The following is a 27714-nucleotide window of genomic DNA, read 5'->3' as shown; positions in this document are numbered from 1 at the left end:
TAGGCTATTAAATTCCACAATAATTCCTCTAGTGCATTTTATATGAAATATATGAATTTATTTTTGTGTCACATTACAGAGATGCCTTGCTTGTGATCCAGTGGAATGTACGTGCCTTCATGGGTGTCAAGAATTGGCCCTGGATGAAGCTCTACTTCAAAATCAAACCACTGCTGAGATCTGCTGAGGCGGAGAAAGAGATGGCCAACATGAAGGAAGAATTCCTGAAGTTGAAGGAGGCTTATGCCAAATCTGAAGCCCGCAGAAAGGAGCTTGAGGAAAAGATGGTTTCTCTTCTCCAAGAGAAGAATGACCTGCACCTCCAAGTCCAAACTGTAAGTTTACGATTTTATGAATTCATGACTAAATAGCAACTATACTTATGATTTAATTATACAAAGACATTAAAATAAATATACATCATTTTTTGTACCTGTAAACAGGAGCAAGATAATCTTTGTGATGCTGAGGAGAGATGTGAAGGTCTGATCAAGAATAAGATCCAGCTTGAGGCCAAACTCAAAGAGCTGACTGAGAGACTGGAGGATGAAGAGGAGATGAATTCTGAGCTGACTGCAAAGAAACGAAAGCTGGAGGATGAATGTTCTGAGCTCAAGAAGGACATTGATGATCTTGAGCTCACTCTGGCCAAAGTGGAGAAAGAGAAACATGCCACTGAGAACAAGGTCAGTTTTCAACACTGAGCAAGTTAATGGTACAAAAAAGGTGTGTTAAGAGCTTCTTGATACAATGACACCTTTCTACAGGTTAAAAACCTGACAGAAGAGATGGCAGCTTTGGATGAGATCATCGCTAAGCTGACCAAGGAGAAGAAAGCTCTTCAGGAGGCCCATCAGCAAACGCTGGATGACCTGCAGAGTGAGGAAGACAAAGTCAACACACTCACCAAAGCCAAAGCCAAGCTGGAGCAACAAGTGGATGATGTGAGTGGTTTGTTGACTCTTCTGTTGAAGATGAAAAAGGTGACATTTACAATGCTGAACAAAATATTGTCCTTCCAGCTTGAGGGTTCCCTGGAACAGGAAAAGAAGATTCGTATGGATCTGGAGAGGGCAAAGAGGAAGCTCGAGGGAGACTTAAAGTTGACCCAAGAGAGCGTGATGGACCTGGAAAATGACAAACAACAAATGGAAGAGAGGATTAAAAAGTGTGTTTTCCAGAGGGTGAAATAATTATTCAAGAATACAGCTCACAATCTGAATCCTTATTAATAGTGGTAATCAAATATGTTCTGCAACACAGGAAGGATTTTGAGATCAGCCAGCTCAGTAGCAGGATTGAAGATGAGCAGACAATGGCAGGCCAACTCCAGAAGAAACTGAAGGAGCTGCAGGTAAAATTTATGATTCTTAAAAATGTAGACAATTAGGAATTCTAGCTTTAACTTTGATGTTCCTTCACATTACCAGGCCCGAATTGAAGAGCTTGAGGAAGAGCTGGAGGCTGAGAGAGCAGCCCGTGCTAAAGTTGAGAAACAGAGAGCTGATCTGTCCAGAGAACTGGAGGAGATCAGTGAGAGGTTGGAGGAGGCTGGTGGAGCCACTGCTGCCCAGATTGAGATGAACAAGAAACGTGAAGCTGAGTTCCAGAAACTGCGCAGAGACCTTGAAGAGTCCACTCTGCAACATGAGGCCACTGCTGCTACACTGAGGAAGAAACATGCAGACAGTGTGGCTGATCTGGGAGAGCAGATTGACAACCTCCAGAGAGTGAAGCAGAAGCTGGAGAAAGAGAAGAGTGAACTCAGACTGGAACTGGATGATGTAGTCTCCAATATGGAGCAGCTTGCAAAGGCAAAGGTGATGAATTCTTGTTTCCATATTATAATTTTTAATTGCTTTTCCTCACTTCAGGTGTTCTTAAGAATAATGCTATAACTGTTTATTCATTCACTGTGTGTCTTTAACTTGTTTCTTTTACATTTAAAATCTATACAGGCAAACTTGGAGAAAATGTGCAGGACCCTTGAGGACCAGATGTCTGAATACAGAACAAAATACGAAGAAGGACAACGCAGCATCAATGACTTCACAATGCAAAAAGCTAAGCTACAAACTGAGAATGGTATGTACTCTGATAAGGAAATACTTCATCTTGTGTATTGTTAGACAAATGCCCAAGATCACACACAGCTTTTTGTAATGTAATGGTTATACTTCTATCTAGGGGAGCTTTCTAGACAGCTAGAAGAAAAGGATTCCTTGGTCTCTCAGCTAACAAGAGGCAAGCAGTCCTACACCCAGCAGATTGAGGACCTCAAGAGACAATTAGAGGAGGAAATCAAGGTATAGAATATTTTTTAAAGGATTTATTATCAACTGTCCTTTGCATTCCAATGTATATTGTTAACAGGAAATTCCTAATCCTCATAGGCTAAGAATGCCCTGGCCCATGCAGTTCAGTCTGCTCGTCATGATGCTGATCTGCTGAGGGAGCAATATGAGGAGGAGCAAGAAGCCAAGGCTGAGCTACAGCGTGGTATGTCCAAGGCAAACTCTGAAGTGGCTCAGTGGAGAACCAAGTATGAAACTGATGCCATCCAGAGGACTGAGGAGCTGGAGGAAGCAAAGTAAGAAACAGGAAAAACATACAATCTTAAAAAACAAATATGTAAAAAAAACAAAAACAAAAACGTAAAGTAATGCTTCTGTGTAATATTTGTAGGAAGAAACTTGCTCAGCGTCTGCAAGATGCAGAAGAAGCTGTGGAAGCTGTTAATGCTAAATGCTCCTCTCTGGAGAAGACCAAGCACAGGCTGCAGAATGAGATTGAAGATCTCATGGTGGATGTGGAGAGATCCAATGCTGCTGCTGCTGCTCTGGACAAGAAGCAAAGAAACTTTGACAAGGTGAATGCATAAAACCCTTACAGATAAATAATCTTTGTGTTCATTCAGCTCCAATGGTAACTGATCAAAGTCTGATTCTATCAACAGGTCCTAGCTGAATGGAAGCAGAAATATGAGGAGTCTCAGAGTGAGTTGGAAAGCTCCCAGAAGGAAGCCAGATCTCTGAGTACTGAACTATTCAAACTGAAGAACTCTTATGAGGAGTCTCTGGATCATTTGGAAACTATGAAGAGAGAAAACAAGAACCTCCAAGGTGCCATTGATTTATTAGTCATCTGGGCATTCACATAAATTTCATAAACTTTAAATAAACAAAAAAAATAATTGTTTGCACACTGAAATTACAGCTCCAAAAATGTATTAATCATCAGGCACAACACACTTTGTTAATTTATTGTTGTCTTTTTGTCCCACACCTGAGCACAATTTGGGTTTTGATTGTGCACACCTTCTTTATATTTTCCTTCAAATCAATATCACAAAAATCTTAACTTGTATTAACCATTACTACCTTGCCTACTAAACAGAGGAGATTTCTGATCTCACTGAACAAATTGGCGAGAGTGGAAAGAACATTCATGAGCTAGAGAAAATTCGTAAGCAGTTGGAGCAGGAGAAAACTGAAATTCAAACTGCTTTGGAGGAGGCTGAGGTATACCTTAATATCTAATTGTTGATATTTTTTTGTGTTATATGCGTATTTATTCAAAAGATTAAAATAAGGGTATGTTAATAGAAGTGAACATGTTTTTAAATAACTATATTCATTGATCTGTCAGGGCTCCCTTGAACATGAGGAAGGAAAGATTCTTAGAACTCAGCTGGAGTTCAATCAGGTCAAAGCTGATATTGAACGTAAGCTGGCTGAGAAAGATGAAGAGATGGAGCAGACCAAGAGGAACCAGCAGAGAATGGTGGATACCCTGCAAAGCTCACTGGAATCAGAGACTCGCAGCAGGAATGAAGCTCTCAGGCTGAAGAAGAAGATGGAGGGAGACCTCAATGAGATGGAGATTCAGCTCAGCCAGGCTAACAGACAGGCATCAGAAGCCCAGAAGCAACTCAAGGGTCTTCATGGACATCTCAAAGTATGACGAATCTTCAAATCAAGATGTTATAATGATTAGGTGAACATAGTTCTTCAGTCTTTTCATTTGTAAAATTTGTACTTTACAGGATGCCCAACTGCAACTAGATGATGCTCTTCGTGCTAATGATGATTTCAAAGAGAACATCGCCATTGTGGAGAGACGCAACAATCTGCTGCAGGCTGAACTGGATGAGCTGAGATCCATGGTGGAACAAACTGAGAGAGGAAGGAAATTGGCTGAGCAGGAACTGCTGGATGTCAGTGAGAGAGTTCAGCTCCTGCATTCTCAGGTATGACACATCTGTATTAGATGAATAAAACCTTTAAACCCATTCTTAGTATCAATATCAACAAGAGACTACATGAATGTCAACATTGTTCAGAATACCAGCCTGCTGAATCAGAAGAAGAAGCTGGAGGGAGATAATACTCAGCTTCAGACTGAGGTTGAGGAGGCAGTGCAGGAGTGCAGGAATGCTGAGGAAAAAGCCAAGAAGGCCATCACTGATGCTGCCATGATGGCAGAGGAGCTGAAGAAGGAGCAGGACACCAGTGCTCATCTGGAGCGCATGAAGAAGAACATGGAGCAGACCATCAAGGACCTGCAGCACCGTCTGGATGAGGCTGAGCAGATCGCCATGAAGGGAGGCAAGAAGCAGGTCCAGAAACTGGAGGCCAGGGTAAGTTTTTGAAAACAAGTCTATTGTTTTTTTCTGTTATTTAAATACTTTTGTTTGATTAGCTAACCCTTTTACACATCTCTTAGGTCAGAGAGCTGGAAAATGAGGTGGAGATAGAACAGAGAAAGGCGAGCGAGTCTGTGAAAGGAGTCCGTAAATATGAGAGACGCGTCAAGGAGCTCACCTACCAGGTCACTTTTTTTTTTTTGGCACAAAAAATGTCTTTTTATTCATGCAAATATTTTATAAAACAACATAAATTGTGGTCAAGTCAATTTATGCTCTGACTATATACAGAGTTGGGAGGGTTACTTTAAAAATGTATTCCATTGCAGTTAAAAAAATAACTTCATTAAAAAAGGTTTTTAGTAACGTAATCCAAGCACCACAAAGTGAAAGTAAATAATGTAATGTAATCTGATTACTTTTGGATTCCTTCAAGGTCACATATGTAAATAACGTAAAGAAAAAAGCAATATTTATGACAATGATTGCCATGCACCAGTAGGTGGCTCACATGAGTCATGACTGGCAACAGAACCAGCTGTCAATTAGAGATGCGCGGATCAGTTCTAACATCAACCGAATTTAACATTACCGACTCGAACATGATTTTCTCTGATTTAGATATCCGCACCGGATCATCACATTTCAATTATTCTAATTCTCAGTGTTAAGCGTGTGTATATTTTTAGAAAGCTATTAAGTTATTAAGCAATTATTCCTTTTTTTTCTGTGTTTTATATAATGACCACTAGGAGATGCTCTAGGCATATTTTTCCCTTTACTGAAAACGCACGTTCGTTGTGTTTTACTGTGAAATGAGAGTTCCGTGTCTTTATAAAAATCAACACATTAATAATTTATTTCTCATCGACCTGCAACCCATAAGCTATTAATTAGAATGTTATTTATTTTTTATTTGGCCAGCCTGACGGATATCTCCACGGATATAACCGGGATCCACGCTGTCAATATAGCATTATAATGTCAAAATACTAATTTATTTAGTTTTAAGTGAAACCATTGTAATCCTGGTAGCATTCCCGTTTTTTACAAAATGTAAAAAATGTAACTGTAATCTGATTACTTTGTTTTTTTGACATAACTGTAACGAATTACAGTTACCTGATTACGTAACGCCGTTACATGTCTTCCGTTACCCTCCAACCCTGACTTTATATGCAGACTGAGGAGGACCGTAAGAATCTGGCACGTCTTCAGGATCTGGTGGACAAACTCCAGCTGAAGGTCAAATCCTACAAAAGAACTGCTGAGGAGGCGGTATGTTTAAGATATTTTCAGTAAAAAAGTATGCATCTAATCATGCTTTACCCTTAAGCTGTGTTGAAACACCTTTGGTGTTCCCGGTCAAAAATGGCCGGCCTTTTAAAAATTGCTTGTAAATCACCCGTTATGAAATATTATTACCAAATATTGGGTTCAATCTTTTTGTCAACTTGTTTTCTTTCAGTTAGTACAGGTTTTGTATTTATTTTTTAAACTGATTGATCGCTTGCATAGATAAAGGCCTCGGACCAACACTCAGGCTACCACACACAATCACACACACACACAATTTTACGTATTATAGTCTTTCTTTTTAACAGAGATGAACTTTATCCTCAGATCAATGACGCCTGCACACATGACCATATGTGAACATGACGAACATCATATTTAATATTTGACCGGGAACTACACAAGTTTGACTTTGTGCCATTTTGTACAAGATAAAAGAATTTCAAAACAAACTTCCGGGTTAAACATTAGAGCACACTAGTGTCATTGATAGTGTGCAATTTCATACTTTTTTTTTATATTGACAAAATTATCCACAAATATTGCCCTTTTCACTTCAAAACTGAGGTGCATAAGATCAGATCAATGAGGCCTACAATCAATCAGTTCCAAAAAGGATTACAAAACCTGTCCTAATTGAAAGAAAACAAGTTGACAAAAAGATTGAATCCAATATTTGGTGATAATATAGCATAACAAGAGACTTATACGCTTTTTTTGGTAGGCCGTCATATTATAATATGATATGACCGGGAACACAAGTGTAACAATGTGGGAAAAAATTCCCAACAAAGTACAAAAATTACACAAAATAAATAAATTAGGAAGTAGTTATAGCCCGTGTGAGCGAATTCAGTTAGTTTTAGTCCAAGGTGATAACATTAACTACTATTTTTAATTATTTTGATTATTAAGGCAAAAGTCGTAGTTAATAGTAATAGTGAGAATTAGACCCTAATCAGAAACGTGACCAAAAATGTGGCTTATTTTCTTGGCATGGGATTGCTTGAGAAAATATCTTCATGTTTTTACAGGAGGAACAGGCTAATGCAAATCTGGGCAAGTTCCGTAAGATACAGCATGAGCTGGATGAGGCAGAGGAGAGGGCTGATATTGCTGAATCTCAGGTCAACAAGCTGAGAGCCAAGAGCCGTGATACAGGATCCAAGGCAAGTATTGGTTGTTTTCAAACAAATGTTAAATGACTTGGCAGGTGTGGTGCATACTGTCATTAACATTAACTCCAAAGGAAACTAAAATGTATTCATTTTCCTACTGTGCAATCAAATTTTGCAAGGAAATATGGAAAATAATTTTAAACAATTACATTTATGGGCAAAATGTATTATATTTTCTAATAAGATAAATTAATCTTACATATGTCTTTTTCTTTGTCTTTTTTCTCCTTTGAACAGAAAGGACATGATGAGGAATGAAGCTCTCCCATCTCTCAAAATCTTGTGTGTCGCTTTGAATCCATTAGTCTTGAAATAGAATAAAGAACATGTGCAAATTAAACATCTGCCACATTGTGTTATTTTAAAACTAAATTGTCATTGTCACTAGTGGTGTAAACTGTGTGTGCTTTACAAAGTCAAATTAAAGAGTAAAAAAACTTGCTAAAACCATTTGTATAGCCATTAGCAGACCACTACATAAATTGTCATTTGTTAAGATTAGGTGTGCTGGTTAATGTAGTTATGAACATTAATAGCTAAATAAAATGTAATGCAGGTCATTCTCCCAAACTTCAACAATAACTTCTAGGAGAAATTATTAAAACAGGTCAGAACAGGCCCTTAACATACATGTAAAAAAAAATACAATCCAATAAAATCTGTAGATAACATGATGTTGACTTACCTTTCATAATGGTTGCAAATAGAAATAAAGCTAGCAAACACGTTTCAGACAAGGGAACTGTCCATTACAGAACTACTCAAAGGGTAGGAGAGATGTGACAAGTGCCTGTTGTTTCTCAAGATGATGCAGTGGCTCCAACAGACGTGTTAAATAAAGGAGGAGTCAGGAAGGAGGGGGTTGATTAACACTGGATAAGGAAAGTGTGGCATCTTTAACATTTGTCACTTGTGCTATTTTAAGAGCTTCATAAAGCTTGGCACATACAGTACTATATGTGAGAGGAGCCTCTGACGCACATAAAAAGCTTAAAAAAGCTTATAAACTTTCCAATGACCATTTTTCTTAGACATATAGGCAATGTAAAAAAATGGGGCTAATTTGTGCATTAACATTGTTTAATAAGAGGTAGCCATAGCTTAGGAAAGTTCAAGGTGGTTAAACAACATCATAAGCATAGCATAGAGGAGGCATTAGGTAATGTAACTTAAGTAGTAAGAGTTCATGCAAGTGATGGACGTCTACAGATGAGACATGTCCTACATACTATCACTCAAAGGAATTTAACAGGTTATCTTTGTCCTCAGGGCTAAAGTAAAGGAAACAATGCAATGTAAACAAGACAACTTGAAGGGTATGGCCCCTCGGTCAGCTCTCTGAGGGACAGCAACAGACTTCAAACACTATATGATTCACTGCTTTGAAGCACACTGGGGCTATCCGTCAAGCTTTTAGCCTGGACACATGATGCAATGCATTCAGAAAAACCTTGCATTTTTAAAGGATAATTTTTTTTTACTTTTTTTTTTTTTATACAATATTTAGAATTGTACTGTTTGAAATAATATGAAATATATTTTTAATTTGGATACATAAAAGAATAAAATAATAAATTTTAATTTATTAAAATAATAAATAAATAAAATAAAGTTATAAAATGTTATTTATATATTTCAAAATGTCAACTGCACGCTGAAGTTAAGAGCCTGGCTCATTGGATGCTCTAAGACAGGGATAGGCAACGTCGGTCCTGGAGTGCCACTGTCCTGCAGAGTTTAGTTCCAATCCAGAAAAAGAAGAAAAACACAAAAAACTTGCCGGCCTGTAGCCGTAGTAATCCTGAACACATTGATTAGCTTGTTCAGGAGTGTTTGATTATGGGTTGAGCAAAAATCTGTGGGGCAGTGACACTCCAGGACCAACGTTGCCTATCCCTGCTCTTAGCTGTCATGATTATGTGCGGATGATCTTGACAATTGCAGTGTACAGCTACCACCACCAGAGGGTGTCACTTGGTGATCAACCATACCAAAATGTTAAGCAATATTCAATTGTTTCAAAAACTCTGAGACCAGTAGTTAAATGCATATTTTATATTTTTCAAAATACATATTTTTAAATAAAAGTGGTTTTAATCGACATATATTTTTTTAGAATTTGTTTTGCAGCAGTACTTGAAGTGACAAACAAAACTTGATCATTCCAAAGAGCATCATGTGCTTACACTGAAACTTTGACCATCTATGCAAAGGAGTCACATGATCAATGTCAGATTTAATTTAGTGATCTAGAAATAGTCTGACACATATACTCATTTGAACTCATTTACATTAAAATTTTCCACATTCTAAAACTTTCAGTTTTGTCCACACTTAAATTATATTTTCTTTTTTTTTTTTTTTTAACTGTTTATTGAGTTTTCTTCTTCTTCTTTTTTTTTTTTTTAAGGACAAGAAATACAAATACAAAGCAAAAAGCAACTATACAAATCTGGAACCCACCCCTGGTAGACTTCAAGAAACTTAAATTATAATTTCAATCACATATTATTGAATATGGTTTCAGACTTCTGATCCAGTGTTATTTTAGTATCATTGAATTTGATTAAAACATTTAATTAGCTTTAATTTTTACATTTTACACTTTAATTTTAACAAAGAAAAAAAAATGTTTTTTAATTTTTTATTTCAGTTTCACTGTTGCATTTAATCAATGTACCATTGTTTAATGCTTAATAATTACACCTACTCCAGCTTTTAAGTCAAATTTTTTGGAGCAAAACTAGCTGCATGGTCTGAAGAAGAAGACAGGAAGTAGAGACACAATGGATTCCTATTTAACCCAACAGATGCAAGACCATTCTAGTGCACCCAGTGACAAAAGGAAGCTCCGATTACAAATGTTATTAGACATAAGGTTGCTCTCATTTCTTCCATTCTTGCTCCTGAGTGCTGATAAACCAGAGTAAAAAGACAGCTGAGAATGAGGCTCTGTAAAGGATGAGGGGCCTAGAATAGATTGCCCAAGTGCTAAGACTAAGTAAGGTGCTTGTTGAGAGGGTGCAGAATAACTGAGGGACGAGAGGTCATGGCAGGCCAGAAACCTCACAAAAGGTTTTGAGTGATGGCTCACACGGCTCAACAACAAATCAACGCTGTAGAGCTGTTTAGAAACAGATCTGGGGATAAGATGGTTAGGGGATAAGACATTTCTGTTAAGAAGAAATAATTATAAGCACCTTCATGTTACAGAAACGGTAACACTGATGTCATGTATTTAGAATATATTAACTTCTGTAAACATTAGGGGTGTAACTATGACAAATTGTGATAGTGAACTCAAGATACGATACTTATCGCAATTTTTATATTATATTTCTATATTTATTATTTTTATATTATCGATTATATTATATTATTATCAGGACCCACAAATATTCCCCCATTACATTATTATACATGTTATTCAACATTGAATATAGTAGTTAATGTTATAATGTCACTGAAACTCCGTAAACTCTTTTTAAATTTAAATTCCCTCACGCAGTACTCAAGCTTTCAATGCAGGCATTTGTTGGATCTCTTACACAGACAAACCGCGCACGCAGACACTCCAGGTGCTAGCTACAGTGGGGAGAACAAGTATTTGATACACTGCCGATTTTGCAGGTTTTCCTACTTACAAAGCATGTAGAAGTCTGTAATTTGTATCATAGGTACACTTCAACTGTGAGAGATGGAATCTAAAACAAAAATCCAGAAAATCACATTGTATGATTTTTAAATAACTAATTAGCATTTTATTGCATGACATAAGTATTTGATCACCCACCAACCAGTAAGAATTCCGGCTCTCACAGACCTGTTAGTTTTTCTTCAAGAAGCACCTGTTTGAACTCGTTACCTGTATAAAAGACACCTGTCCACACACTCAATCAAACAGACTCCAACCTCTCCACAATGGCCAAGACCAGAGAGTTGTGTAAGGACATCAGGGATAAAATTGTAGACCTGCACAAGGCTGGGATGGGCTACAGGACAATAGGCAAACAGCTTAGTGAGAAGGCAACAACTGTTGGCGCAATTATTAGAAAATAATAATAATAATAATTAATAATTTGTTATATTTATATAGCGCTTTTCTGGGTACTCAAAGCGCTTTACATGGAAGGGGGGAATTTCCTCAACCACCACCAATGTGCAGCATCCACCTGGATTATGCGACGGCAGCCATATTGCGCCAGAATGCCCACCACACACCAGCTTACTGGTGGAGAGGAGAGTGATGAAGCCAATCAGTATATGGGGATGATTAGGAGGCCATGATGGACATAGGCCAAGGGGCAAATTTGGCCAGTATGCCGGGGTTACACCCCTACTCTTTTTCGAAGGACATCCTGGGATTTTTAATGACCACAGAGAGTCAGGACCTCGGTTTAACGTCTCATCCGAAGGACGGTGCTCTTTGACAGTATGGTGTCCCCATCACTACACTGGAGTGTTAGGACTCACACAGACCACAGGGTGAGCGCTCCCTGCTGGCCTCAATAACACCTCTTCCAACAGCAACATGGTTTTCTCAGGAGGTCTCCCATCCAGGTACTAACCAGGCTCAACCCTGCTTAGCTTCAGTGAGCAACCAGTCTTGGCTACAGGGTGATATGGCTGCTGGCAAACAAAATGGAAGAAGTTCAAGATGATGGTCAATCTCCCTCGGTCTGGGGCACCATGCAAGATCTCACCTCGTGGGGCATCAATGATCATGAGGAAGGTGAGGGATCAGCCCAGAACTACACGGCAGGACCTGGCCAATGACCTGAAGAGAGCTGGGACCACAGTCTCAAAGAAAACCATTAGTAACACACTATGCCGTCATGGATTAAAATCCTGTAGCGCATGCAAGGTCCCCCTGCTCAATCCAGCGCATGTCCAGGCCTGTCTGAAGTTTGCCAATGACCATCTGGATGATCCAGAGGAGGAATGGGAGAAGGTCATGTGGTCTGATGAGACAAAAATAGAGCTTTTTGGTCTAAACTCCACTCGCCGTGTTTGGAGGAAGAAGAAGGATGAGTACAACCCCAAGAACACCATCCCAACCGTGAAGCATGGAGGTGGAAACATCATTCTTTGGGGATGCTTTTCTGCAAAGGGGACAGGACGACTCCACCGTATTGAGGGGAGGCGAGATCTTGGACAACAACCTCCTTCCCTCAGTAAGAGCATTGAAGATGGGTCGTGGCTGAGTCTTCCAGCATGACAACGACCCAAAACACACAGCCAGGGCAACTAAGGAGTGGCTCCGTAAGAAGCATCTCAAGGTCCTGGAGTGGCCTAGCCAGTCTCCAGACCTGAACCCAATAGAAAATCTTTGGAGGGAGCTGAAAGTCTGTATTGCCCAGCGACAGCCCCGAAACCTGAAGGATCTGGAGAAGGTCTGTATGGGGGAGTGGGCCAAAATCCCTGCTGCAGTGTGTGCAAACCTGGTCAAGAACTACAGAAAACATATGATCTCTGTAATTGCAAACAAAGGTTTCTTTACCAAATATTAAGTTCTGCTTTTCTGATGTATCAAATACTTATGTCATGCAATAAAATGCAAATTAATTACTTAAAAATCATACAATGTGATTTTTTGGATTTTTGTTTTAGATTCCGTCACTCACAGTTGAAGAGTACCTATGATAAAAATTACAGACTTCTACATGCTTTGTAAGTGGGAAAACCTGCAAAATCGGCTGTGTATCAAATACTTGTTCTCCCCACTGTATGTCCCGCCTCTCTCGCTATTAATGCACTATACATTTAAGAATAAACCATCTAAAACGCTTTGAATAATCATACTACTCAAACTTAATGTGATATGGTGATTTAAAGGAGTGCTTTGAGGAGTGCCAGCAGCGCGTAAGCACTTCAGATGATCAATGCATTTTTGGGGTCTTTTAAGTTTTAGAGGAATCGACTTTAAATGGAGGGACAGAAATAATCTTCAGAAAAATAATCAGAAAAATAATCTTCATTTGTGTTTGGAAGTTGAAAGAAAATCTTATAGGTTTGAAACAACATGAGGGTGAGCACATAATGGCAGAATTTACATTTTTGGGTGAATTAAATCTTATAAATATAGTAAGCTGAGCACTGGATAAAACTAACTATATTGCAAATCATATCGTTTACATCAATGATACACATAGTCACATTTTTATATTGTGATATCTCAATATAACAATGTATCGTTACACCCCTAGTAAACATACAAAATACATTTTGTATCCTACAGAATACTTTTCACGCATTTGTTTTGGGAATCTTTGTAAAGCTGAAAAATCTTTTTGAAGAAAGAATGGGGTGAACATGGATGAATGAATGTAAATGAACTTGATAAACCCGTTAAACACATATGATGGATATAGCTGTGGGAAATCAAGAAAGGTCATAGGAACAAACAAGAACAAGCAAGAGTTGCAGCTGTCTCTGCATTAGGCGAGAACAAAAGGTCGCAAGTGCAGATATTCATTGTTCCCGTTACAGCTGTCTACTGACATTTTTACTGTTCCGTGACAGCCGTCTTACTCGTGAGGCATTGTTACCTTGTCTTTATCCTTGAGCACAAAGATAAACCTGTGAAATTCCCAGTGCATGCCTGTCTATCTTTGAGGACAGAAAATGACACACAGTTCTAGAAAAGCATCCTAGCACATTATTGATAAGCTTTCTACAATTTTATTAAAAAAAAGTTTGTGTAAATGTTTAACTATGGTTAAGATACATTATATACAAGAGTCTCTACCTCTATAATGCTTTACGTACATAAAAAAAAAATTGCCCTATGAAACTAACCACAAAATATGAAAGTGAAGGTGTAAATTTCAGTATAAAATTATATGAATATCTGATATCTTTAAAAAAGAAGATATACATATGGGACAAAAATAGCATCATTGTGATTCAAATCCTTTCTGATACTTTCGCACTACAGCCATACACCACATGCCAAACTACTGTGACTCCAAAAAGAGCTACACACACACACAAGTGACCCGAACCAAATACAGATGGTCAACGTCACACTCATTGTGCCTTTATATAAAGAGATACTTTACAGCACAACGTTGCAAGCTCACATCATTGTGAAATCTAAAGGTAAGAGCGCACATAATTTAGATTAAATTGTTCATGTGGACTGAACAATAGAATAAGATGACTTCTCATTAATGATATTTCTTTTTTATTGAAAGGACTTGGACTTTCTTGGGTTTGGATTTCATCTGGTAAGGCATGCTTTTATAAAGGTTAACATGTGTATATATGTGTGTGTATGTGTATGCAATATTTTTGTCAGTTTAAAGACCAATAAATACAGGGTATATACACGAATCATGAAGTTAAATTTATGACCTTTAAGACCTTTTTTAAGACCCCTTTCATACATTTTAAGACCTTATCGCCACTTCAAGTTTTAACCGTTACATCAGCGAAACTTTACATTTACTACATATTGATTGTAAGATAGCACAACTAAACAGTCTTAGTTTGAGATAACTCCTTATCAATGCAATATAATTCAGAAAGGTGGGAATGAAGCACAAGAGAATTCACTGAGTGACTAACCCAATGCAAGGTTTATTAGAAAGTGAAACCAGAAACCAGATTAGATCAATAAACAAAACAATTGAAAAAAACTTATGGAAGTGGGAAAATAAACCTCAACTTCACACAGTATATTCAAAAGATGTATTTGTAAAATCAACTCTTATAACTGTCTGCAAAGCATAGCTCTTTTGTGGTACACTTCTCATGACAGACACCTGACTGGTCAGACAGTTTACCTGTGATTACGGAGTGCTTCATTTGATGCACCAGAGCAAGTCCTTCAAACACAGTGTCAGTACTAGGGGTGTGCACGAATATTCAATCTGTAATTATTATTCAAAAAATTCAATAATTGAATTTTACTACTTTGCTTTGCTGGCCGTAAATGCTGTGAGCCGAGATGATAACTTATCAGATAACAAAAGGATTTTTAGACATACGCTTCCTTTAAGTTTCGTTAAGGGAGACAGGTTTAAGAACAGAAAACGTAAAGTGCTGTTATCTTTGTGTCTCTGCAACGTCTGTCAGCACAGCATGTTTTCTCACTCCTCGAGCATGTGGGTATTATTTTTTTCTTAACATGAACATGAAACAATATAAGCACGATAACCATATGCTGACTTGAGTGTATACGTACGTTCTGTATGATAAGTGGTTTAACAACAATGTTGTTTAAAGGGATGGTTCGGAGTAAAATCAACCTAGGGTCCAGGGATGGAAAATTAGCACCAGCCACCAGCCAAATGCGGGTGATTTTGTGTTGTGGCTGGTAAACTCGCTTCACCTACCAGCCACCGAGGCAGGTAAATAAAAGTAGCATGCTGTTTCACCCGGACACTTTTAGAGGACTTTAGAGGACCCGGACTTTTTGCCGTTACATCGTAGGTGTTAAGAGGTCTGCAGAGAAAACATCTCAGGAGACAGTGGACAAAGAGGCGAAGGTCAAAAAACGTTTTTTTAAAGAACAATGGAGAAAAGCAGACAATGGGGAGTCCCGCAATTGGTTAGTTTACGACGAAACAAGTCTGACAATGTTCTGTTTGGTATGTCGTCAACACGCTTCAGAAGATGCCAATAAGAGAACTAATAGTTTCATTGTTGGGACAGAAAACCTAAAAATCCTAGAAGGCCAGAGTTCATGGAGGGGAAGAACAATGCTCAGGAAAGCACCTCTGAAACTTCAGAATCTGATTCTGATGAGCAGGAGTAAATTGGACTGGGAGTGGGGAGGATGGGTGGAGGAATGTTTGTTTTTTGTTTAATCTGCCCTACTCATTTAAAGAAATGTGTATCAGTTCATGGTTTGTGTGTGTATAAGAGAGAAAGAGAAAATGTCATTATTTCCTTGAGACTTGAAACCCTATGAAATAAACGACTTAAGTATTGTAGATCTTGTAGTATTAATTTTCACATGCAGTTACACATTGTCGGTTAAAAACAAGAAAGTGGCTGGTAAAAACGTTGAGTGGCTGGTAGATTTAGAAATCCACCAGTTAAACAAAAAAGTTAATTTCCATCCCTGCAAACCATTGTTATTTTGCCTCCACGTCCCCCCGATTGCCAGCGAGCTTCACCTCCTGTCTATACGGTAATTTCTCTACTGTGCGACAGAGAGTTGCGTGGTTATGACGCAATCGTTAGCCTATTTTTACAAAAACTGCTTCTACGGGGCCATAACGTAAGATACAAGGTAATGGAGCCTTTTATACATTTTTGTGTTTCTTTAGAAATAAATAATGGACAAATGGAGTCTTTAAACACCTCAGATGTAAAGTTATTAGCTGTCAAAGTGACGCCAAAATGAATGGGAGTCAATGGAATGCTAACAGCAGGTTATGGTCTGCTAATCAATGGCGGCCCCCGGGGAAGTTTCAGTTTCTGACTGATGGATTACCCCCTTGTAAATTACCCCTATTAATAATGCCCAGAATGGTACCAAACTTCTACAGTAGTACAAATAGGTTCTGTACTCATAAAACGAGGCATTGGAAAGTTTGTAAGTACATCAGGAGTTTATTTAAATAACACTTGCCTGACGGCTCATGCTACCGCTAACACTTGCCTGACGGCTCATGCTATCGCTAACCCGGACGTCGACGTCACTTCAGTGGCTTGGGAAAAGAACGTATTAGTGGGGTAATTTACGAGATGCATCCTTGGATCCATTAGCGCCTGCACTAAGCCATCCGGCTGATTTCTCTAAATAAGCTCTAACTTTAATAATGTTCAACCAAGGGAAAAAAAGCTTCTGGGGGGGTGTTTGGCTCGAGGTCATGGTGAAAAGGAGTCGGACCCTAGGTTGATTTTACTCCGAACCATCCCTTTAACAACTGGGCATAGAGAGACATATGCGCGATCACGCAGCAGTGCAGTCAGGCAGTGAGCGCGGTCACATCTAGCGGGATTCCATAAATAAACTACACAGAATCCCACTATTCGCAGACGCAATGATTAAATTCAGACAAACTTTAGCATACAACCTCTTTGGACAAATATACATAATGAAAAGATGATACACAATTTAATACCTTGTAAAATGGCATTTAAGACTTTTTAATACTTTTTAAGGGCCTACATTTTCTCTAAACTGATTTATCAACTTTTAATACTTTTAAGACCCTGCGGACACCCTGAAATAATTAGAAATATTTTATTTTTTTATAAATAATTATATTTAATTTATTATTATTTTTACAATATAGTTTTTAATTAAAAACAAGTTTTAATTGAAGAGAATTTTCTCAGTCTGATTGAAAGATGGGGGATGCTGTGATGGCAGAGTTCGGGCCAGCTGCCTCGTTCTTACGAAAGTCAGACAAGGAGCGTCTGGAGGCCCAAACTCGCCCCTTCGACATGAAGAAAGAATGCTTTGTGCCCGACCCTGAGGTTGAGTACGTCAAAGCCACCATCACCAGTAGAGATGGTGACAAAGTCACTGCTGACACTGAATTCGGGAAGGTAAGATCTAATCTCTGCATTGTTGTAGATTGTTGACAGAAATACAGTGTGACTGTCAAAACATTTTTGTGTGTTATCCACAGACAGTAACTGTGAAGGAGATTGATGTTCACCCCCAGAACCCGCCAAAGTTTGATAAAATTGAGGACATGGCGATGTTCACCTTCCTGCACGAGCCCGCTGTGCTGTTTAACCTCAAAGAGCGTTACGCAGCCTGGATGATCTATGTGAGTCGAGTCTTAAAACACTCACACGTTCTCTTTATCGTGGATGAGTAGATCTAAACCTTCTGTGAATCTCTTACAGACCTACTCTGGGCTCTTCTGTGTCACTGTGAATCCCTACAAGTGGCTGCCAGTGTACAACCAGGAAGTCGTTGTTGCCTATAGAGGAAAGAAACGAACTGAGGCCCCTCCACACATCTTCTCCATCTCAGACAATGCCTACCAGTACATGCTGTCAGGTGATGATCTGACTTGTAGTAATTTTTTAGAGATCTAATTTCTAATGCAATTTCAAATGCTAAGTTTCTTAGATTTTGTTCCCTCACAGACAGAGAAAACCAATCTGTCCTGATCACGTACGTAATACATGATGACACAGCATAATATTCCTACTTTCACCACTATTTTTTTTTCCATGCTGCATTTTATCAGTCTTTTAATTATCCATTTTTATTCTAAGTGGAGAATCCGGTGCTGGAAAGACTGTGAACACTAAAAGAGTAATCCAGTACTTTGCGAGCATTGCCGCAGCGCCTGGCAAGAAGGATCCATCAATGGAGAAAAAGGTGCTTAATTTCCACAAAAATGGCTCATTATGGATGAATATACCTTCCATATAGCATAGCATACAAAAAATAATTAATTAATGATGTCTTCATATATTAAATATTGGAGTAAAAAATTGTCATAATTTGATACTCCCTTACTTGTACCATATTGCATATTGCATTTACATGTAAACAAACAAAAACATATTTGTTTTCTTCATTATTTTTTACTACTGTGACTTAGGTTCTCTATGGATTATTATTATCATTACAAGATGACATAATGTCAGAAAATATGCATGGCATTTAACTGAAAAGTAGATACATCAAATTTTTTACACACTTAGTTATTAAAATGTGATTCTCAGGGTACTCTGGAGGATCAAATCATCCAGTGTAATCCTGCTCTGGAGGCTTTCGGTAACGCCAAGACCATCAGAAATGACAACTCCTCCAGATTTGTAAGCGGGGTTTTTACATTGGTGTTATTATTCTATATTGGTTTTCATGATATGTTATATGAGCATGTTATGTATTATATAATTTATTGCTTTATTTACAGGGTAAATTTATCCGTATCCATTTTGGCGTCAGTGGAAAGTTATCTTCTGCTGACATTGAGACTTGTAAGTACTGCTCAACATCATTCCGACAAATCACACACTGATGAAATGTGTAACTGTTTTGATATTTATCTATTCATCACTTAATTTAGATCTGCTGGAGAAGTCTCGTGTCACTTTTCAGCTCAAGGCTGAGAGAGACTACCACATCTTCTATCAGATTCTGTCCCAAAGAAGACCAGAACTGCTTGGTAAACTTACCTATCATATCTATTAACATTGCCATCTCTATTTAGAAGAATCTTTTCTGATCTATGTTGACATTTCTACTTAGAGATGCTGCTCATCACCAACAACCCCTATGACTACGCTTTCATCTCCCAAGGAGAAACACAAGTGGCTTCTATTGATGACGGTGACGAGCTGATGGCCACTGATGTGAGTGTTTGTTAAAACATAGGCCGCTTACAATACAAGATACCACATTATAAAATATTATAAGTAATAGTCCACCCAGCATTTGCAATTTAGTGAATTTAGCACATTTGACAACTCGTCTGACTGCGTTTCTGCTGTGGAACATGAATTGATAATGTCTTGGCTGGTTTCCGTACAATAATAGCATATAATGATCAGGGGCTGTCAATAAGTATAAAAAAGTATCCATTAAGGTCCATTAAGCTTGTTTTTCTGAAGCCATGTGATTGTGTGAGGAAAAGAACAGCGTAAACATGCTCTACTTTTGTGTTCCACAGAAGAAGTCATACAGGTTTAGAACGACTTGAAAGAGAATAATTTATTCTCTTGGCCAGTCTATTCTTTAAAAAGTATAAAGAAAGACATTTAATGTACTTGCCAAAAAGAAGAATATGAAACAATTGCCATGAAATTTAACATGCTCCATACATTTGCTGTAGGAAGCGTTCGATGTGTTGGGCTTCACCCATGAGGAGAAGAACAGCATCTACAAGCTGATTGGCGCCGTCATGCACTACGGCAACATGAAGTTCAAACAGAAGCAAAGAGAGGAACAGGCTGAGGCTGATGGGACTGAGGGTCAGTATAACTTGGAATCACAGTTTCATAAGGGAAAAAAAGTCTAAGACATGTTGTATATTCTTAGCTCTGTTTTCTTTTTTAACATGTAGATGCTGACAAAGTCTCATATCTGATGGGCCTAAATTCAGCTGACTTGATCAAGGGTTTGTGTCACCCAAGAGTCAAAGTAGGAAATGAGTGGGTCACCAAGGGACAGAATGTCCAGCAGGTAAAGAATTAAAATAATAATCTAATGGTCATTAAAGTTTTCAGCATCATAGTTTGCTTTCCAAGACATACCAACAAAAACTTTAATATCTCTGAAAAATCGCTCTCTAGTTTGCAATGTGTCAAATTCTGCAAAATTCAATCTTTTCTTTATTAGGTGTACTACTCTATTGGTGCTCTGGCAAAGTCAGTGTACGAGAAGATGTTCCTCTGGATGGTTGTGAGAATCAACCAATCCCTGGCCACCAAACAGCCTCGCCAGTACTTCATTGGTGTGCTGGACATTGCTGGATTTGAGATCTTTGATGTAAGCTGAAATCAACTTATTATTGTTATTTAAGAACAAATCCAAGAAGCAGTGCAACCTGTTTGACCACTGTGATTATATAATATATTCCACCTGTAGTTCAACACCTTTGAGCAGCTGTGCATCAACTTCACTAATGAGAAGTTGCAGCAGTTCTTCAACCACCACATGTTTGTGCTGGAGCAAGAGGAATACAAGAAGGAGGGCATTGAGTGGGAGTTTATTGACTTTGGCATGGACTTGCAGGCTTGTATTGAGCTTATTGAGAAGGTGGGTGAATATAATGTTGCTGATTATACTGTGAGGGGAAAAATAATTATTTTCAGTATTAACTCTTGTGGCAAACTAATATATTGACTTCCACGATCTACAATTCATTGTAGCCCATGGGTATCATGTCCATCCTTGAAGAGGAGTGCATGTTCCCCAAAGCCAGTGATGCAACATTTAAAGCTAAGCTTTATGACAACCATTTGGGGAAAAATCCAAACTTCCAGAAGCCTAGGATTGTGAAGGGTAGACCAGAGGCCCATTTTGCCCTTGTTCACTATGCTGGCACTGTGGACTACAACATTTCAAACTGGCTGGTAAAGAACAAGGACCCTCTCAATGAGACGGTTGTAGGGTTGTTCCAAAAGTCAACACTTAAGCTGTTGTCTATTCTGTTTGCTAATTACGCTGGTGCTGAATCAGGTTAGTACGCACTGAAATGTGACATGAAAATATAATAAACACTTCTTTTACTGTTTAATAATGACAAAAATCATTTATTTCACAGGTGCGGATTCTGGAGGAAAGGCTGCCAAAGGTAGCAAAAAGAAGGGTTCTTCCTTCCAGACAGTGTCAGCCCTTCATAGGGTACGAAATATTGTAACACTGTTTTGTCTCACAAGGTTTTATCACATCTAAATCTAAATCCTCTATGGTTTGTCAACAGGAGAACTTGAACAAGCTGATGACCAACTTGAGGTCAACTCACCCTCACTTTGTGCGCTGCATCATCCCCAATGAGAGCAAGACTCCTGGGGCGATGGAGAATCCTCTGGTCATGCACCAGCTGCGCTGTAACGGTGTGCTGGAGGGCATCAGGATCTGCAGAAAGGGATTCCCCAACAGGATCCTGTATGGAGATTTCAAACAACGGTTAGTATGAAACCAAATGACTTTTATGTCTTACAAAATAATTATGTACGACTCCAAGTTACTGCAAGTTGCAAATTTAATCATTTGCAAGAAACAAAATAAATACATATAATATAATTGTTAAAGGGGGGGTGAAATGCTCATTTTCACTCAATCTCCTGTTAATCTTGAGTACCTATAGAGTAATATTGCATCCTTCATATCTCCAAAAAGTATTTTGTTTTATTAAATTTTTAACATAAAGATAGGCTGTACCGAGTCTTTCCGGAAAAAACCGAGCGGCTGGGGGCGGGCTGTGTGGGCGAAGCTTAGCTGTGCTAACGCGCCAAGCTAGTGACAACACACAGAGACATTTGTTCAACAAACAGTTTTACTCACCGTCCGGTTCCAACGCACGACCGCGAATTTTTATCATTGTGACTGCTCGATCCTTAACCCTCTGGGGTCTGGGGTGTTTTTGGGGTCCTTGAGATGTTCTGACATGCCCTGACATTTGTGCTTTTTTCAGTTGCTTATAAACATATTAATGGCAAAAAAAAATTACACACTATTTAGCACAAACAGGGCTACCATCATATGTGAGCAACAAGAATGTACATGTCTGCATTTTTGAGAGAATAATGTTTATGCGTGGTTATTGAAAAAACTAAAAACTAAAGTTTCTGAAATAAGGCCACAAAACACATACTAAATATGTGGCAATAATACTTTTGACTAATGGATTTCATCGCCTAGTGTTTTTTCTTCAAAATGATATGAAAATCATCCTGCCTAATCATCCACAAAAAAACGATACATTGATTTTAGTTTTGTGAAACACTTTTAGTTTGGAAAGCCAATATGCGGATGGGGCGTAAACGCTCCAACAGCATCATGCATATGTAGTAGTTCACACCTGGTGAGACTACGTCCCTGCATACTTAATGAGCCATTCATTCAGGTGACGTGTCACCTATAGCTAACTTAAATATACAAGCGTCATAAAAATGATCATTCTAGGAGAAAATTTCAGATGGCATTTAGAGGCTTTTGCATCTGAACTCTTCATATATACACACACACATATATATATATGCATGCACATACATACTTTATAATCTTTTCAAAACTAGTCAACGTCTTTCAAAACTAAAGTATACATTTTATCATACGTATTTCAAAGTAAAGGATTCATTAGTTAGTTGATGACTTTATTTTTGACAAAACACATACAGTATATATTCCTCATCTCAGTATAGCAATAGAGTTTGCTAAAAGCTGTTCATTCAATACAGCAGTATTTGAAAATCGATCATATTTTGTAAAATTACATTTATATTTGCATTTATGTCAAAACCTAGACACTTTTAAACATCAAAAGGACATTTATTAATATGTATTCGTGTCAAAATGACAAATAAACAGATTTTCCTATTCAATTTTGCATGGAAACGCTTCCAAGACGCTTGCGTGTCGCGTGAAAAATAGGCGTCGGTTCTATTTCTAGAATGCACGCGTTTTCCACGCGGCTCGTGCCGCGCCTGAGACGCGCGTCTCACACAGGCAGTATGCAAACTCTAAACTGTTAACATGGGAGCCGAAATAAAAACGGACACGCCACGCCACGCAGCTGAGACGCTTACGCCACGCATCCAGTGTTTCACCGGCCTTATCCAGCGGATGTGGGCGTTTCACAGGTTTGTATGGATCGCCTCACATTTGCGTTTGAATAGCGCGCGGTCTCCGTAGGCGGAGTCACATTAAAACTTAATTAGCTGAGATGAGAACGACTGACATCTCTCTCTTTACATACATATTATATAAACTGTGAATATTTGTTTTTTATAAAAATTACTTCATTTGAAAGAAGATAATTCAAGCTTCATGCCTGTGTGACTGTATGCCTGTTTGACTGAGTATTCGCTGAGTTACAGTTCAATTTCGGACGCGTTTCAGAATTGACTTCACTGACGGAGAGTAGGCAGAACTCGCATCATGTTTATTTTTCTTTATTTGGCGAAAAGCACAACACTTTGTTTTTATTATGAGCATACACAAAAAAAATACACACTAAACAGGATCGATTGATGTATAACACAAGCATATAAGATAAAAATTAATTTTTTTTTTTTTTTTTTTTTTTGCACTCATACGAAAAAAAACGAGCCTATCGCGCCGGCGCGATAGCCGACCTCAGGGGGTTAAGCATTAGACGATCTGCAAATCCGTAGATCTGGGCTTTGTTTATAAAACAATCATCGTCGAAATGCAGGGAACAACAGTCTTTACACAACTCCGTTTATGCTCAGGAAAACAAACTCCATCCACGGGTTCCTTAACGCTGGGTTCTTTGGGAATCTGTGCAGGGTTGTCTTGCCCTGGCAACCAAAAACACACTTCTTTGGTGACATTGACTTCCCAAAAGCCGGGCAGGGCGCTTTGATGGCGAACTGCTTTCACTCTCTTGCTCTGGTCTACGAGTGCGCGCGCGGCCGCGATCTTACCGGAGAAGTGCCCTTAGGACCCATATAAGGAAATTCCGCCCTATCTTACGTAAGACAGAGCCATACTCGAAAAAAACTTTCCGAAACTTGTGACAAACCGGAAGGAGTATTTTTGGAACAAAAATACTCCTTCAAACGTACAACTTAGTTTTTGAAACTTTGTCCATGTTTAGCATGGGAATCCAACTCTTTACCAGTGTAAAAAACTCAGTATGCATGAAATAGCATTTCACCCCCCCTTTAATGTGTGTTGTTTTTTTGGTAGATACCGCATCCTAAATCCTGCTGCTATCCCTGAGGGACAGTTCATTGATAACAAGAAGGGTGCAGAAAAACTTCTGGGCTCTCTGGACATCGATCACAACCAGTACAAGTTAGGACATACAAAGGTATTATTATATTAACATTAACTTCTGCCAATACCACTTTTACATTGTCATCCTTTTTGACGCAAAATTCTTTACTATTTAGGTATTTTTTAAGGCTGGTCTTCTGGGTACTCTTGAAGAGATGCGAGATGACCGTCTTGCACTTATTATAACTGGAATTCAGTCCAGGGCTCGTGGTTTTCTATCAAGAGTTGAGTTCCAGAAAATTGTGGAAAGAAGGTTAGATTTTAGCTTTTCAATCTTTAACATATTCTCCAAGTTACATTTATAATGCAAGACAGAATATTCTTTTTTAATATCTACAGAGATGCTCTGTTGGTGATCCAGTGGAATGTACGTGCTTTCATGGGTGTCAAGAATTGGCCCTGGATGAAGCTCTACTTCAAGATCAAGCCTCTGTTGAAAAGTGCAGAGACTGAGAAAGAAATGGCCAACATGAAGGAGGAATTCCTGAAGTTGAAGGAGGCTTATGCCAAATCTGAAGCCCGCAGAAAGGAGCTTGAGGAAAAGATGGTTTCTATTCTCCAAGAGAAGAACGACCTGCAGCTTACAGTGCAGACTGTAAGTTCACATGGGAATACAACCTAGCACTTTTCACATTTTCACAGGTCAGAAAATAAAACAAGTTTTTCCTTTTTTTTCTCATGTTGATAGGAGCAAGATAATCTAACAGATGCTGAGGAGAGATGTGAGGGTCTGATCAAGAGCAAGATCCAGCTTGAGGCCAAACTCAAAGAGCTGACTGAGAGACTGGAGGATGAAGATGAGATGAATGCTGAGCTGACTGCAAAGAAACGAAAGCTGGAGGATGAATGCTCTGAACTCAAGAAAGACATTGATGATCTTGAGCTCACTCTGGCCAAAGTAGAGAAAGAGAAACATGCCACTGAGAACAAGGTTTGTTTTCAACACTGAACCTGTTAGTGATGTTAGAATGGTGTGTTAAGAGTCCCTTGATACAATGACACCTTTCTACAGGTTAAAAACCTGACAGAAGAGATGGCAGCTTTGGATGAGATCATCGCTAAGCTGACCAAGGAGAAGAAAGCTCTTCAGGAGGCCCATCAGCAAACGCTGGATGACCTCCAGAGTGAGGAAGACAAAGTCAACACACTCACCAAAGCCAAAGCCAAGCTGGAGCAACAAGTGGATGATGTAAGAGCCAGAAAACACAACACTAGAATTAAAATGAGAAGCTTTATAAAGTAATTGCGTAATAATTTTTTTGGATGAAATTTAGCTTGAAGGTTCTCTGGAACAAGAAAAGAAAATTCGCATGGATCTTGAGAGAGCTAAAAGAAAACTTGAGGGGGACTTGAAGTTGACTCAAGAGAATGTGATGGATTTGGAAAATGATAAGCAGCAGATGGAGGAGCGGCTAAAGAAGTAATATATATTATATACTATAAAATATAAAATCCAATTTTAATATTAAAAAAAATATTTGGTTAATACATTTCCATTTGACTTTAGTTAACTATATTATTTAACATGAAATAATATTGAAAAATACTTGCATTTATTAATCTTACTTAATGTAAATTTAAACATTTACTAACATAATAAAAATGTAATATTGTTAATACTGTTAATATTATTAAATGGGCCTGAGCTCACAAGCTAACAGTGAAAAGTTTTATTTTTATGAATTAATGTTAACAAAGTTTTTAAAAAATTGTTTATTGTTAGTTAATGTTGTTCAATACATTATCTAACGTTAACTAATGGGATCTTATTGTAAAGTGTTACCTGATATTGTAATTTGAAATTTCATGTAATCATTCATGTGTCATCCTGTTTACTTGGCAGAAAGGACTTTGAAATAAGCCAGCTCAATAGCAAGATTGAAGATGGACAAGCTTTGGAGTCCCAACTCCAGAAGAAACTGAAGGAGTTGCAGGTAAACTTTGTCTTAATATGATTCTTAAAAATGTAGACAATTAGGAATTCTAGCTTTAACTTTGATGTTCCTTCACATTACCAGGCCAGAATTGAAGAGCTTGAGGAAGAGCTGGAGGCTGAGAGAGCAGCTCGTGCTAAAGTTGAGAAACAGAGAGCTGATCTCTCCAGAGAACTGGAGGACATCAGTGAGAGGTTGGAGGAGGCTGGTGGAGCCACTGCTTCCCAGATTGAGATGAACAAGAAACGTGAAGCTGAGTTCCAGAAACTGCGCAGAGACCTTGAAGAGTCCACTCTGCAACATGAGGCCACTGCGGCTACACTGAGGAAGAAACATGCAGACAGTGTGGCTGATCTGGGAGAGCAGATTGACAACCTCCAGAGAGTGAAGCAGAAGCTGGAGAAAGAGAAGAGTGAACTCAGACTGGAACTGGATGATGTGGTCTCCAACATGGAGCAGCTTGCAAAGGCAAAGGTGAGCGAGAGAAATGATGGTGAGAGTCTATAATGTATGTGTTGTCAGTCAAAGAAAGCAATCAACTACTACATAATTTATCCCCAAGGCAAACCTGGAGAAAATGTGCAGGACTCTGGAAGACCAGATGAGTGAGTACAGAACCAAGGCTGAGGAAGGTCAGCGCACTATCAATGATTTCACCATGCAAAAAGCCAAGCTGCAAACTGAAAATGGTAAGAACACAAAATATTGTCTTATGTTACCAACTGTACCACAATGATAATTGGAAAAAAGTAAATTTTTGTTTTTAAATATTGCATTTTAGGTGAACTTGCCAGACAGCTTGAGGAGAAAGACTCCCTGGTGTCTCAGTTAACCAGAGGCAAGCAGTCCTACACTCAGCAAATTGAAGACCTCAAGAGACAGCTTGAAGAAGAAATCAAGGTTTTCAAAATCTCCTTCTAAGTCTAAAATTGTTGCTAAAGACATAAAAATTCACTATTGTAACAATAAACAACTGGTCGCAAATATTTGTTTGTCTTCAGGCTAAGAATGCCCTGGCCCATGCAGTTCAGTCTGCTCGTCATGATGCTGATCTGCTGAGGGAGCAATATGAGGAGGAGCAAGAAGCCAAGGCTGAGCTGCAGCGTAGTATGTCCAAGGCAAACTCTGAAGTGGCTCAGTGGAGAACCAAGTATGAAACTGATGCCATCCAGAGGACTGAGGAGCTGGAGGAAGCAAAGTAAGAAACAAACAATATTTAAATGTTAAAAGAGTTTGGTCTTTAGTGATGAGACACTTTTCTGA

At 38.6% G+C, this 27714-nt stretch overlaps 1 protein-coding gene across 1 annotated transcript in view; it reads left to right on the top strand.

The window, feature by feature from the left end:
• Nucleotides 1-27714, top strand: part of LOC307153703 (uncharacterized protein) — a 39720-nt gene that overhangs the window by 6224 nt on the left and 5782 nt on the right. Inside the window, 46 exon segments of the mRNA XM_079863329.1 lie at nt 80-335; nt 444-686; nt 768-944; nt 1023-1168; nt 1264-1354; nt 1431-1820; nt 1959-2085; nt 2188-2306; nt 2394-2590; nt 2686-2869; nt 2957-3122; nt 3397-3521; nt 3649-3957; nt 4046-4249; nt 4343-4639; nt 4726-4830; nt 5828-5923; nt 6976-7110; nt 7357-7374; nt 17428-17628; nt 17712-17855; nt 17935-18091; nt 18181-18208; nt 18313-18418; nt 18769-18861; nt 18963-19026; nt 19116-19214; nt 19298-19401; nt 19881-20019; nt 20112-20230; nt 20387-20536; nt 20636-20806; nt 20920-21229; nt 21315-21394; nt 21474-21679; nt 24428-24551; nt 24634-24770; nt 24857-25112; nt 25206-25448; nt 25530-25706; nt 25792-25937; nt 26361-26451; nt 26536-26925; nt 27014-27140; nt 27233-27351; nt 27453-27649. Coding sequence (XP_079719455.1) covers nt 80-335; nt 444-686; nt 768-944; nt 1023-1168; nt 1264-1354; nt 1431-1820; nt 1959-2085; nt 2188-2306; nt 2394-2590; nt 2686-2869; nt 2957-3122; nt 3397-3521; nt 3649-3957; nt 4046-4249; nt 4343-4639; nt 4726-4830; nt 5828-5923; nt 6976-7110; nt 7357-7374; nt 17428-17628; nt 17712-17855; nt 17935-18091; nt 18181-18208; nt 18313-18418; nt 18769-18861; nt 18963-19026; nt 19116-19214; nt 19298-19401; nt 19881-20019; nt 20112-20230; nt 20387-20536; nt 20636-20806; nt 20920-21229; nt 21315-21394; nt 21474-21679; nt 24428-24551; nt 24634-24770; nt 24857-25112; nt 25206-25448; nt 25530-25706; nt 25792-25937; nt 26361-26451; nt 26536-26925; nt 27014-27140; nt 27233-27351; nt 27453-27649 — 7563 coding nt within the window.

This window comes from Squalius cephalus (assembly GCF_949319135.1).
Source record: "Squalius cephalus genome assembly, chromosome: 25".
Taxonomy (NCBI): domain Eukaryota; kingdom Metazoa; phylum Chordata; class Actinopteri; order Cypriniformes; family Leuciscidae; genus Squalius; species Squalius cephalus.
Note: the sequence above shows the minus strand (reverse complement) of the source record. Positions and strands in the feature narration are given on the sequence as shown.